The 15,073-nt window shown below is 34.2% G+C and overlaps 1 protein-coding gene across 12 annotated transcripts in view; it reads left to right on the plus strand.

The window, feature by feature from the left end:
• RYR3 (ryanodine receptor 3) overlaps nt 1–15,073 on the plus strand; it is a 245,015-nt gene that overhangs the window by 35,461 nt on the left and 194,481 nt on the right. For all 12 annotated transcript variants that reach the window (XM_069784114.1, XM_069784119.1, XM_069784115.1 and 9 more), the window contains one exon: nt 14,623–14,742. In XM_069784114.1, the coding sequence (XP_069640215.1) occupies nt 14,623–14,742 (120 nt within the window). The remainder of the gene's footprint in view (nt 1–14,622; nt 14,743–15,073) is intronic.

Here is a 15,073-nt window from a genome sequence, read left to right on the forward strand (position 1 = left end):
AAGCACTGCTAACATCTTATCTGGGATAGAAGCAGTGGGAAATACAGTGATACTGACTTTTCTATAGAAGAAATCAACAAATTACAAAATTAAGTGCACTTTCCTTTGGCAGGGTCCGCCATCTAATTTATGAAAAAACCAAAGCAAATTAACATGTCTTTATTATGCTTTGTAACATTAATTAGGTAGACGCTGAGAAATATTTGTCTTAATTTTATAGGAAATCATTCTATTCCCATTAATTGTAGTTGTTCTCAATTATAGATCCAATGTAATGAGAGCATGGTTGACATAAGACATCTGTGTCTGAACATGTAGTTAGCTCACATACTTCCACTCAGTTTGCTAGAGGGTACTGATTGATTTGTCCCTTTCTTAAAACACTGCTACTGCTTGCACATTTGTAGGTATCTCCTGTTGGAGTAGCAATAGCTGTAAGACATCTGTAAAATCACTATGCAGGGGAAACTGCCATGCAGCTGTTTGTTGGTGGTTTGAATTTTTTATTTTGGGGGATATATACGATGGATATGATTCATTTATGTTCTTTCAATATCCGGTCCTTGCCAGTTCTTGTCTAAACCTTGAGTATTCCACTTTCTGTAGTCCAGCCTGAGTAATATGTGTAAATATTTGACATGGGATGGACAGCAGTTGAATGTACTTCAATTTTCACATTTTATTTCTGTGCCATCTTTTCTACTTTATTCTGTACTTTTTCATGTATTTTGTACGAAGGCTGTTAACATATCTTTTGTGTTTTTCAAATCCTGTTTGAAAAACTTCTGTTGGAATTTTGCCTGCCTCTGATGCCTTTTCTCTTTTAAACTGTAACAGATGTGGATGATTACTGAGTATAGTGACGTTTTTGTTTTAAAGAATTGCCAAAAATATGAGAAAGCTCACTTCTGAAATAGATTTTCAGCAAGTCATTTCAGGATTGTAACATAAGTTTAAATATACACGACAGTAATTTATGGTTTTCAGAAATTACAGAAATAGGAGTGTAATTCATCTTCGCAGACTCTTGTTTGAAAAGTTTTACTGATAGAAAACATGGTAAACTAACAGGTATGTGCATATACATAGTGCAGTATCAGCATAGTCGAGTATGGACTAAGAAATGGAAGATGTAGCTGGATTTCAAAGGCATATCCTCATATTAAGCATATTTTAAAATAATTTGTAGGTGCTATAGCTCACTTTAAAAAGATTCTTTTAATTCTGCACTTTAACATTGAGCAAGTAATTACAGTTGATGATGAATTGTGTGTATATAGGCTCTTGGTTCGCAGAATGGAATGTGCCATCGAAATGTATTAATTTATTAGTGAATTTTAAAAGCTTTGCCCAGAATTTAGGGGGTTTTGCTAGGTAACATATACTACCATATATATGGTGGCATTATGTGCTGTTCTGACATTCAGTCAATAAGGATATTATCAGGGAAGTTTAATTGTTTGAAGAGGAGCACTGCATGTAAAAGCTCTTTAATGTTCTCTACATTCATTAATATATCTGTACATTGAGTGAATATACCCATATATGCTTGTACCTTAATATATCTGTATATTCACTAGTATAGAATAACCATAGGTATTGTAGTTTCTTTAGGATTGTTCCTCTGTATAATTTAAGATCCTCCCTGTGTACATGTAAGCATTTGACCCTGATTCTTATCTATTCCATTCTTACCAACACCTGTATGCAAACCTGACAGCTCATTTCCTATATATTCACAGCCATATTTCAGTCTTGTCTATAGAAAGTTTGGGGAAGAAGCCTGGGATTTAGTCTAAATCTGCTTTCATGATTGAAAACTCCTTTCAAATGTCTCATTGTTTTCCCCTAGATATAAAACAGTTACGGTTAAAAAGACAGGCATCAAGTAATTCTAAAGCCTGTGGTCCCCTGCATTTCTGCTACAGACCTATCTTGCCTCATCACTGATGTCATTCCACCTTTGGGTCCTTGGCAAAAACTTTTTATTTATACAGTGACATTCCAGCTCACATGTGTGGGGTTTTTCTTCTTGCTCCTAAAAACTGGGTAAGTAGTATTTAACTATTTATTGGCTATTCACAGGCTCTCTCTGGTTCTGAGACCTGGTGCAAAGACCTGGGTCTTGCAAACACTCTGCATGTCTTTAAATGCTACTGCCTGGTTTTTTTGTGGTTCTGCTGCCTACACCTGACAAGGACAGGACTTAAATTTAGGTAACTGTGACACTGTAAAATGTCCTGTCAATACTATTTTAAAAATATTTTAAAAGGTTTCTCCTATCTTCATGTAGAAAGCAGCTAGCCTATAATTTTATATACTGACTGAGCAAATACCTGCTTTGTTTCATCTTTTTGTAGAACCTTTTCCAATTTGTTTTGATATCCTAAAATTTAAGATAGATAATAGTTTGTCCCGTTGTAGGTCCCTGATTTTCAAAGCTGTACCCTAAGTATCCCTCTTGCCAAGTTGGTATAGACAATACGTAAAATCCTGAATGGTATTGCTTTCTTTAAAAAGATCCACAGAATTTTTGCCTCAAAGTCACCATTTCAGTTTCCTAGCAAAGACAGTTAGTCCAAAAGGGAAATCTTACATTTTTTTTTTTTACAAACTGTGATTATAAATAAACATCTGAGATATTTATAGTTAATAGTTTAGAGATAACAGTGATCTTATATACAGAATACATGATTTAAAGAATAGGCTAAATACTGTGCACACCCATTCTCGTTTGAAATAGATATGACCTAAATGGCTGCTGCTATTGGTATCTTTACTAATCTGGTAGTGGTCATGCACTAAGATTCCAAAAGGCTGACAGCTTCTATTTGGATTCCTTCTTGCTGTCAGGTGCCAAGTTTTTTAAATTGGCTAATCTGTAATTGGGACAAGACACTGGCTATTCCATGATTATTTCTGATAATCCGTTAAACAGTAAAAATTTATAAATTGAACCTTGCAGATTGAGTTTATTATGCCAAAGTTTTTCTCTTATATTTGCCAACTCCAGTTACCAGTTAATTGCTGAAATGAAAATAAATTTGTTGTTATGGATGTCCAATGTTACATCTTTCTGTTGCTAACTGGTTGGTCTGCCAGTATATCACTTGCACCAGATGTAAGAGAAATGGGGAAACCAAACAAAATGTATGCAAGTATGTACATATGCAATAATGTTTCTTGCATTCATTTCTCTATCCAAAAGGATGCTTCATTAAAATGAACTATAATACCCTCCTTTCCTAATAAATCTTGCCATTTCTTCATTTGCTCATTTAATAATATGCCAGAGGTTATGAATGTCAGAGGTGCAAAGCATGCCAATACTGACACCACAATTCATAGAATCATAGAATGGTTTGGGTCAGAAGGGACCTTTAAAGATCATCTAGTCCAACCCCGTGCCACTGGCAGGGACATTTTTCAGTAGATCAGGTTGCTCAGAGCCCTGTCCAACCTGACTTTGAACAGTTCCAATGATGGGGCATCCACAACTTTTCCCTGCACAGCATGTTCCAGTGTCTTACTACCCTCATCCTAAAAAAATTCTTCCTTGTGTCCAATCTAAATCTACCTCCTTTCGGTTTAAAACTGTTGCTTCTTGTCCTGTCACTACAGGCTCTGGTAAAAAGTCTCTCCCTATCTTTCTTATAAGCCCCCTTTATGTATTGAAAGGCCCCAATAAGGACTCTCCAGAGTCTTCTCTTCTCCAGGCTGAACAACGCCATCTCTCTCAGCCTTTCTTGATAGGAGGGGTGTTCCAACCCTCTGACTATTTCCATGGCCCTCCTTGGGACCTGCTCTAACAGGTCCTTTCAGTAGGTAATGATAAGGTTCTTATGGAGGATACACCTTTCTTGGCTGATTCTACTTCCTTGATCAGCATGGAATATATCTTGATGGTTTTAGTTAACCTGCCATTCTGAGATTTAGCGTGTGTACTTAAAGTCACTTCATTTCTTAAAGCAAGACAGGACTCTGCCTGATGGGAGAGGATGTACTTTGCCACTGATATGCATCAAGGGGCTCTGCATGACTAGTTCACCCCAGCTCTGTTAATAAGGTTTCTTTTTCTCCTGCCTTACAGTTTGAAATCAAAGCAGTGATTTTAAGGAATGTTTAGTACTCAGCTTTTATGACAGGTAATGAATAAATATTTCGGATGTTACTTTTGGTCTTGGTATTTGGTGTGGTTGTTCCTTTGTTGTCGCTATCTCATTTCCGTGAAGAACTTGGGGAGACGAGAGGTGGGGAAACCTGTGGTACAAAAGACAGTGAACTATGTAAATGCTTCAGTGGCAAGTCTACAACCTGGAAATTGTATTGAAAAAAGCAGCAAAATGGTCAATACTGAAATACCTAACTTTCTGAAGAAATTTTTCATTCAGAAGTATTAGTTTTTGTGAAAAGGACTGGCTACGTTTTATTGCTGTCTAATGATTTGCTTATTCTGCCTTGCTGATGACCTGATACAAGATATGGAAGTATTTTCCAGAGTTGAGATTAGGCTTTGATCCAACCACTGCTGAAGGAGTAGACTGACAACGGAAACCCCAACTCTATTTTTAAAATCTTCTGAGAACTGTCAGATCGTGGTGCATGAATTTCCATCAAATAACTCTGCTGTCATCGTAAGGATCCATTTGCAGTGAACTGGCTGTGTTTACTGGGAGAAATTTATATACTTACTGAGGGAAGAAAAGCCTTGGTATGTAACTACCAAATAAATAAAGGCTTTTAATTTATAAAAAGATGTTAAAAACAACTGTTAACAAGTAATAGAAGTAAAGCTAAATCTGCTGAGAATCCACCACACCCCTCCTGCCCCCCCAGATTTAAGACCTCCTCTGGATATTGGTTTTCTTCATTTGTTTGTGGGTTTTGTGATGATTTACAACATGACAGTTGTGTCTGAGCACACTTTTGTTTAGAAATTAACACATGCTGCTTGCCAGATTTATTTATAGACATTTAAAGCAAAGGAAAGCCTAAGATGATATATTCATGTGACCTCTTCCTAATTCAATTGCATGACTGTGATGTCTGTATTTTGGGACCAAAATATTTGTGTAGTGTGCACTTCTGTGTGGAGGTCCTAAAATAAACTTAATCGTATTGCAACAGAGCTGTATACACTTTTTAAACTGCAGGAATGAAAAACGTAACTTGAATCTTTTATGAATCTTTTTTGGTTCATAAGCTTGCTCTGATACCAAAGTTTGCTTTGGTGCTTGGATACATGCTTTAGTAAACAATATTCCTAATACTAATTTATGTAGTAAGTAAATTAGAATTTATTGAACAATTGGATCTTTGATATTGTAAGTGTGTAGTGTGAGGAAGAAAGTGCTCTCAAGAGATGTACAAAAAGAAGAGTCGTCCTTTTGGCAGAATGTAACTGCTGGGAGACAAAACTGGGAGTTTTGTGAACAGGAAACGTCTGCTTTGCTGGCATATATAGTGGGACAAAAACCAATAAAAAAGTTTTCATGACTGACAATGTAGAATTTTAAAAAAAAAACTGGTAGTAATTGAATTTGTCCTAACAACTTGATTATCTTTCTTAGCAGTTTACAGTTGTTTTTTAATTTTTTTCTTGTTATTATTTTTTATTTATGTATTTTTTGATGAGCATTTTGGGTTTTTTCCCCTGATGCCTGACAATATGACTTGAACTCTTAAACGTGGAAATACTGAATATAAAATATGGCAGTATGAGTACCTGTTGTACAGCCTTTGAAGTTGAATAGAAATATAAAGTTACCTATAAGAACATTTAAATTAGGAAAATTGAGTATGTCCAAACATAAGGTTAAAAAAAAAATTGTTCAAATTCCAGAACTTTTTAAATGTTCACATAGCTTCAATATGGGTCATACGTATTGCATATTGCTTCCTTGTTCTGTTTGTTTCTATCTTTATAAGTACGGGATTAAAGTTCGTATTACTTGCATTAACTTACTTTCTTAAAGTAGGTTTTGTTTTAGCAATACAAATGAGACAGGAAAGGGTGAGCCATCAACTAGTTCGAGACAAACAAGAAGGAGGCTTTACATTTGTCTTCACCATTATTTATCCTATTTCATGTTCTGTTTTCCTGAGGAGTTAGTTAATGTTTGAGTATTAACTGAACTGAGATTTCTTTACGTAGCTTGTCTCTTAATTTCCAAAGGAAACAGAGTTCATACAAAATCTCTTTCTGCCCATCTATTTTTCAGGACTGTCTTGAACTTGTAAATGTTTCTGTTCAGTTTGGACTTCAACCTGTGTAAGCTATACTGTCCGAAGGGGCAAAGAAGTGGCAACCCTGATTTAAAAGCAAGGTATCAGGTCAAGTCATATTATCAGTTTAAAAAAACAACCAACCAATCCCCCCACATACACACATGTGCACACACACAAACTAAGGAAGATAAACTTAGGGTGAACTCGGTCTTTCTTTACCTTAGAATGTATCTGTAAATGAAATTGGGGTTTGAAAGTTTAGTACTCCTCTGAGGAGGAGAGAAGGAGAGAAAAAAGAAAAGAAAAAAAAGAGACTTGACTTGTTAATGAACCAGTTGACTTGTCATCGTTTTGATCAGGAGAAGAAAATAGAATAGAAGAATACACAAAAGAATCTGTCCTGGTAGACATAGTAAACTTACTTTCCCTATGTATGTTCTTAGATTATGTCCAAGGAGGAGATTCAGATCACCTCCTCCATTTCCAAGTTGGCAGACCAAGGGTGATGGTTCCTGCTCCTTAACATAACTGTTTCATTAATGTACCTTTCCTCATGTGCTTGGTAAGGGAAAGCTGCTTGTAATAACTAATCAGTATTCAGTCAATCTCAGGATCCCAGGGGCATATGTAGTCATTTTTGGAGACTGCTGGTTAATGTGGAGTCATAGGTAAGGACAAATTATACCTCACCAATATGTTGCATTTATAGTTACTACAGCTAAGCCTGTAAGCTTAGCAAGGTGTTGTTATTTTTTTTTGTTTGTTTGTTTTTGTGTGTGTGTGTTTTGGGTTTGGCTTTTTCTGAGGCTTAAAAACCTTTTTTGAGGTTTTACTTGGTTTCCTGTTTCTTCTTTTTCATGACTGGTCAAAAAAAAAATAATTAGTTTAAGTTAACAAAGAGTAGGCAAAGCAAAAAATCCATGTCATACACTAGTTTTGTATGTGTAATAAATGTTTTTTTCAAGTGAGTAATCTACTGTCTTTTGACAAAAGCAATATCCAAAACTTCAGTGTATATTGCATAGTATACATCAGTAGCAGTAATAATGTTACAACAAACAATGTTTTTGTTTATTAACAATGCAATTGCTCTTTGCACAATAAATAAATATATAGATAAATAAATACAGCAGAGCTTTTGAAAATTTCCCCCAAGGAATTTTTTGTTGAGAGTCATACCTCAGGGCAATTTGGCAGAGGAAAAGTGATATGACCATGCACCAAGACTTCTGATGCAGATATATACTTTGCCCTGAATCTAACTTCTGCATGGACATGTGATACATAATTACCAAACTGTTGTTATTAATTACAGGAAAATTATACTGTTTTCGCAGTACAGGAACCTAAACAAACTGCATTGTTTTAGCTAGATGGCAAGCGAATACATTTAAGTTATTTTTCTGGATCATAGCCTCAAAACCAAAACAATCTGAGTAAAATTGAATGAAAGAAGCTTTTTGCTTTTTATGAACTAATTTATTAGGAAGCCAAAATAGTTAGCACTGTGTTGCCTTGGTAAATAATAAATTCAACAGTCAGAATTTTCCACATCTTTCATCTGAAGTAGAAAAGCAGTAGCAGAAATAAAATGTCATACCAGGACTGTTTTCTGTATCAGTTATATTTTCACAATGTACAAGAGAGAAAGTATATAAATCTTGACTTACTAAGTGTTGCAGTAATAATTGCTGAAGTAAGAAATCCTAATAGTAATGTATGAGATTATAGGTTTGCAAAGTTTTGTTCTTTTCAAATGTGGAAGTAGTAGAATCCTTTAAAGTAGTGTTGTATGAAGCTTCTGTTTTAGAATGAGTGGAATGATTAACTATATCTGTTAAGAAATTGGAGACTAAATAAATTGTGGACTTTTTTTATTTAAAAAAATGGATCATTTATTCAGCAGAAACACATAAGTAATTTTATTTTTATACTAGTATTTAGGAAGCCTTAGTATACTTCATCAACTTTCTAACTTGAGTCACCTTTCTTCATTTTTCTTCTTTAATGTAGCAAACCAAGGGATATGTGTCAGCGTTTCATATACATTGTTAGCCTTATACCAGAAGGTGTGAAATTCAACTACAGCAAAGTGATTTATCATTCTAAGAAAAAAAAAAAAAAATACTGTCAGATCAAGTAAAAAAGTACTTGCCTAATTCTATGCTTTTCACTATCATCTGGTGACTTAGAATTGCTCCATGCAGAACACTGCGTAGAAGTTCAAAGGTCTAACCTACAGGTTTTTTTAAAGCTGGTGTATTACCCATGATGAAGATGGATATTGACTGTATCTGATAAGCTATATAATCTTCCTTTTTTTATAGAAACTAGCTTTGATACTTTGGGTTTTTTTGAAAATAATACTTAAATGCTTTATATAATTTTAATGGGCATAATTTGTACAATTCTTTAACAATTATTTCCTATATTTAAGTGAATTTGCAATATGTTTTCTAAAATATCTGATTCCTCACAAGAATTTTAGTATTTGTTATTCTACTGATTTGAGTTCTACATAGTTTACAGTACTATATATGAGAACAGAATTAGACTCAATTTCCATTTTCCCAACTTTTTAGGGTCATACTAAACCTGTTTGGAATTAAATATATTTTTTAATCACAGTTATACCTTGTTTATATAGGTGAAAAGCTCTGGGCAAAAAGTATGTGTTTTACCCTGTAGAACTTGAGATTTTTAATCAGAAACAGAATTGCAAAAGGGCAAGTACAAAAATATTTGCACTTGGGAGCATCAGAATTAAGTTATCAGCAAATGTTTTGATATGGAATATCTCTATGAACACACATTGTTTTTAAATGTACATTGATTTTACTTTATTTTAATTGCGGTGTTGCGTTTCATTCCCATGTTGAAATGAACAATTGTCTTGGTTTATTCTCCCAGTCTTTGTCTTGTTTTTTCTCTCTTGAAAGAAAAGTCAGCTGTCGGAATAGGGCTAGGTCTTGCAGGGGGAACTACCCTATGAGTTACAAAGAAAGAAGAAAGTAAAAAAAGAGGACTTCTGTTATCAAGATATTCAAACATTAGCATGCACCAAGTTTTAAAGTAGAAACAGTAGTTGTATATGCACAGTTTGTAACGGAGTAAATAAAGTCAGGATGTTTGTTCTCTGGAACTCAACAGTATGAAATTAATGTGTTTTCTGTTTTGTTAGCATCCTGACTGATGGTACATTTGGTAGAGAAGGTAATTATGAGACGTAGTGGTAATTTTTTTGAGAATATTCATTGTGATTTGATTTATAATACAATTGTCAAATGTTGATGGATAGAGAACATGAGCGCCAATGAGGAAATAAAGCAGTTAGAAATTTAGAGTTCCTTGTTATTTCCCCTTATTACAATCCCAGGTTTAATAACAAACCTGATTCATTTTCTAAAACTGATTAGTTTTCAGTGTCATGTCAATTTTATTTTATCAGTTCATTTTCAGCACTGAATCTAATAGAGAACATAGAGATTTGGTAACTGTTGAATTGGTAGGTAACAAACTAAATCTAGGGTGTAATTTTCCAGCAAAATTTCTATATTTTATATGTATATGTAAATATGCATGTATATATTTAGTGTATTGATGGTTTTGTGCTTCTTAATGTGAAACATATGGAAGGGTGTCTATTGTTGAATACAGCCTCTATACAGACATAAATGTATTATATAAATGACTATAATTTTTAAATCTGGCATATATATGCAACATAAATGAAGGAGTTTCATTAGCTGTTGGAATTTCTTTATTGCCAAATTCTGAGTTGAAAAACTAGTGAACTGAGCAGAAGCAAGGTCATACCTACAATACATTGATTCGCCTTGATCATTGACTCACTTTGCAGCAAGTCAAGTTATTGATTAATTAAAATAAATTTTGTTTATGTTTTGGCTTATTACTCCACCACAAGAATCTCAGTTTAAGTTCACCATCACTTTATTCTGAAACCTGAGGAGGAAGACAGCCTGAAGAACAAGACTAAATATTGTCTGGTAATTAACCACTGGACTGTTGTTCATTAAAAGCTCTTTTTTTTAAAATCAGATAGTGTGCTGCTTAATGCTATATTGCTGAAGGCTAGGAATCACTGTTTTCAGTTAAAGGAATTTTTTAATATTAGCTGTACTTTTGCGAACAGCCAGATTCTATTTTGGTAACTTGTTCTGTTTTAAAAGCAGAAGATACTGAGTGAGTGACTCTTGTTTAGAAATACCTTTATGTGTCAGCCTATGCAGACATTACTATATAGTGCAAATTCAGGTTGTAGCTTCAGCTCTGGCCAAAGCAAATAGAAATTTATGTTTGCAGTATAGACAGTTATGCAGTTCCCTACTTTCAAAAAAAGAAAACAAATCTCCAAAGCTGTTTTGTTGGGGTTTTTTTTTTATTTTTGCAAAAGTCCTGTATTTGTGTGAATAGATGAGTAATCCTGGACAGAATTATGACAGACTAGCTACACGACACTTGGTAGATTTTGCAGGATTTCAGACCACCTGAAATATATTTTAGTAATATCAATGTGTTTCTATGTATAAACATTCTTAGAATTGGGATTGGAGTTACCTGGTCTGTGTCCTTTTGCTAAAGGACTGACAGATGAATCCTAACCAGGAACAAGATTTCTGGATGGAAGGGGACGATTTTCACTTTCTCTTCATTCAGAAAAAAAAGTTAAAAATTGCTGTTCATCTGATTTTGTGAACAGATATTCATTACGGTAGTATAAAATGGATCTAATGGTTAACTTTATGTAATTATTGATGCTGCTGCTGGCGGAAACCAGTTATTAGTAATTGACACTTACAATGTGTCTACTATTTGAGGAACAATAGTGAAGGCAGTTTCTTGTGCGAGGCCTAGTGGCATGCAAATGTATTCTTTTTCTGTGTGCTCAGTAAATCATAGAAGTTTTTTGATCAACCTGAAATTATTCCCCCCATTTGCTCACTGAAGCAAAACCTTGAAAAATTTAGAGAACTTTGATACAACTGTTGCATATTACGGTTTTGATCTGAAGAGGTCTAATGTGTGGTGGAGAGAGAGGTGTAAATCTGTAACAATACCTCAAGCTGATCAGAACCTTGAAATGGCAAGCACATTAGATAATCTGAGAAATGTGATCTAAAGTAGCCCTTCTCTAGTGAGGTGTTGGACCATTACTTATAGAGGTCCTTTCCAGCCTGTGATTCCATGCAGTCTAAATCTGTTTTATTAAACAAAAAATGACAAACCCCCCAAACTAAAAGGACTAGAACAAATTAAATTTCTAAACGTGGAAGTGTCAGAGCTGCCAGATGAGAGAGACTACATTTGAAACACTTATTAAATTTAAAATATTTAAATTTGTTAAATTACTGGTTGACAAACTGGATCTCAAGGAAGTTGTGTGGGTTTGGTTTTTGTTTTGCTTTGTGTTTGGTTGTCTTTGAGAATTGGCTGTACATAACTAACAACTCCACTGCTTGTCGCATGAGTCTCTGCATCTCATTGGGCATGCAGGCTTCTCCTTGTCGTACTAAAAAAGGTATATTGAAGTAAGTGGATGAAATTCTGTGTAAGAGAAGTGAAGATCAAGGTTTAAATGGTTCTGGCACCATGTGAATTTTAAAACTAAGGGAAGAAGAAAATGAGTTTACCAGGAAAAAAGTTGTAGAATACCAGAATTTTTGTGAGAGAAGAGTCAAGAAAACAAGATACTACTGAGACATGGTCTGCAATTTCATTATAGGATAGCAACTCCATAAAACTCCTTTTTATTAGCATCTTAAGGCCAGAAAAGCAATTTCAGACCTCAGCTAGAATGATCTTACTTAAGTAAATACACTATAATACTGAGTCATCTTAACAGCGAGTCATTGTCTTATTTGCAGATTATACAGATTCCACTAATTCCTTATGCTCAGTCCACCTGCACCTGAATGATAAACTCTTTAAAACTCTGCTCCAAAACATTCTGAAATACACTATTATTGCCACTTTTTAGAAACTGTTAGAGTTGTTCATCCTGTGTGGCAAATACGTAGTTTGTTAAATGTAGCACAAATGAAAGAGTACATTGGAAATTTAGGGCAATAATGTGAAACATCAATGTTGAATGCTGCATACAGTCCTTACTTAAGACATTATTGGTGTATTTTGGGGTTACGGCATTTAATGATTGATAGGCTTTGTGATGCCAGTGTAAATTCTAAAAAGAAATGTTTATTTTTTGAATTCTAGAAAATCAAAATATTCATTTCATTATGCTAGAAACTCTTGCCCTTTTATGCATTTGGATTTAAAAAGAAAATAGTTCATTTATTTGAGTAATTCTAATTTTAAGTAAGCTTTTATGTATGTCGTTTGAAGGCATAATTTTATTTTTTAGAAAACTATGAATTACAACAGATACTATGTATATGCCTCTGGAATGATGCATACTTTTATGTAGTAGGGAGAACAAATCAATTTCAGCTATACATAAGTAATCTAATGTAATCCACTGATAAATGCAAGCTAAGTGGCAAATCTCAATTCTAAGTCTTGGTATTTATAAATTCATGGTTTAGTATTTTATTCTTTTTAAATCTCTGAAATATGCATGTTCAAGATTGATACAGGAAGTAGATCATGAAAAATGTTTTAAATATCTTAATATTTATCTTATACATGTTTTGGTTTTTTTCCCCCAAATAGAAATGCTTCTGATGCCAATTTTTAAATATTCATGAGCAGAGGGATGTAGTAATGAGTGCTTAATTGTATTGTTTATATTTTGCAACTTAACTACAGTGAAGATTAAAAAGCAGAAATGTTTTTACTAATGAGTTCAAAAGCTGAGAATTTCAGAGAGCTTTTTACAGAAACGGAAGCAGAAGCAGCAGGGGGGAAAAAATTATTTAGCATTAATTAGCTAATTCTGTCTACCTCCTACTTAACTATACATCTTAGAATTGTTTATAAAAATTTCTTGAATTCCCGTTCTGTACTGTTAAAAATGCTATTGATACGCAAAGCTAGATAAGGAAAAGGCTGTCTGGAACTGCTGATTAGTCTGAAATATAATAGCTGTCCATTTTAGTAGTAGTAAGTAGGCAGTGAAGTGTCACCTAAAAGAAAGCCATGTAACTTGCACACAGTTGCAAAATCACACAGGTGAAAAACCTGCTTTTGAATTCCCATTTTAAAGGGTGTGTCACTTAATTCCTTTGGTGAAAATCACTTCGTCACTCCCAGCTTTTGTTTCAAGTGCCAATAGCTGTGCTACCGTCATAGTATTGCAGTTGCATAAGGGGGCTGGAAAAAGCAGTGCTGCTTTTAGAACATAATTGTTCAAGTGATCTCTGAGTTCAGTACAGGCGGCTGTTGTGTATTTGCTTTGACAGTAATAACTAAGACCAGTATAACTTCATAGCTGGATGGGACACTGATATATCGTATTGCTCTTATCAGCTTCCACCCTCTTAAAAACTTCTAAGGCAGTGTCTTTTGGTGAACAGTTACATACCTGTATAAAAATAGGTTATTCTACGTGCTAGTCTGCAAGTGGTGTTTTTCTTGGTTAGTGGACAAGTTTTGGAAAATAAAATTATTTTTAATTCTGTATATACCTTTGACACAGTTGAACACTAGAAGTAATCTGTTTTGGCTCTCATATCAGCTTTAGCATCAAATGTTAAGAGGTGAATAAGGGCTTGGCACTTTATAAGCAAGTGTGTCTTTGGCATTGCATTATGTAACAATTTGTAAAAGAGCTTTTAGAATAATTAGGATAACTAAACAATAGGGCTGTTTCACGTCATTTTTCCAGACTGTTCTTGTTCTTGGAATATGTCTTTTGAGGAGGAAGTTCTTATGACTTAATTGAACTGTCACTTGAAAAAATGCTTCTTGGATCTTTGGTTGTATTCGGAGGTTTCTAAATTAAACAAGACCTTAAAAGTTAAGATCGTGCATTCAGAGGACTTGTGTTGAGGGCTTACTGTGCTAACAAAATAAATTTGTTTATATTTAGGGTACTGTTGTTTGCAAAATCACAGCAACAGGTTTTTACTGTAAGCATTAAACATGTTTTACTGAGTAAAACCAAATAACACTGTACTTAGAGTTTTTTGTGGCACCATAGCGAGCCACCGCTAAAGCAACAGAAGGACACAACCCTTGTGAAAGCCCTGGAGACAGTATGTAGTCTTTGTCACTTTGATACAGTCTTGAATATAAATCTATATAAACATCTGTTTACATACACATCAAAAGAATCTCTGCATATGTACGTGATATCAATTATAGAAGTATAATGTGTTCATGTTCAACAGATTCTGTTCTAGGATTTCTTAGCGTTATAGTGTGCATGTAACTTCCAAATATTTACTTTTTTCCTCATACCTTGTTTTGTGACAGGATGACGAAGTAGTACTTCAGTGTGTTGCCAGTATTCACAAAGAACAAAGGAAGTTTTGCTTGGCAGCTGAGGGACTTGGGAATCGCCTGTGCTTTTTGGAACCAACATCAGAAGCTAAAGTAAGAAGTTAATACTATCAGCTGGTCTAACTGATCAGTGAATGTTAACCTACTTATTGTCCACAAATATGTTTTAATTACGGTTTCTTTAATGTGATGCTAGATGCATCTTTTGTATGCTTTTCTTTTTACGACTGCAACATGAGATTTCTTAGAGATTCTAAATATACTTTGAGGCATACTTGTCAATAGTCAAAAGCCACTATTCTTTATCTAAAATAATTTCTGTAACTGAAATACTTGGTATTTTCAAGATTAAGTCTCCAGACTGTTACTAAGACTTAAGTTCACCAAAAAACTTATTCCTATTACTGCTGTAGGTTCAAATATC

Source organism: Haliaeetus albicilla, chromosome 5 (assembly GCF_947461875.1).
Source record: "Haliaeetus albicilla chromosome 5, bHalAlb1.1, whole genome shotgun sequence".
Lineage (NCBI taxonomy): Eukaryota > Metazoa > Chordata > Aves > Accipitriformes > Accipitridae > Haliaeetus > Haliaeetus albicilla.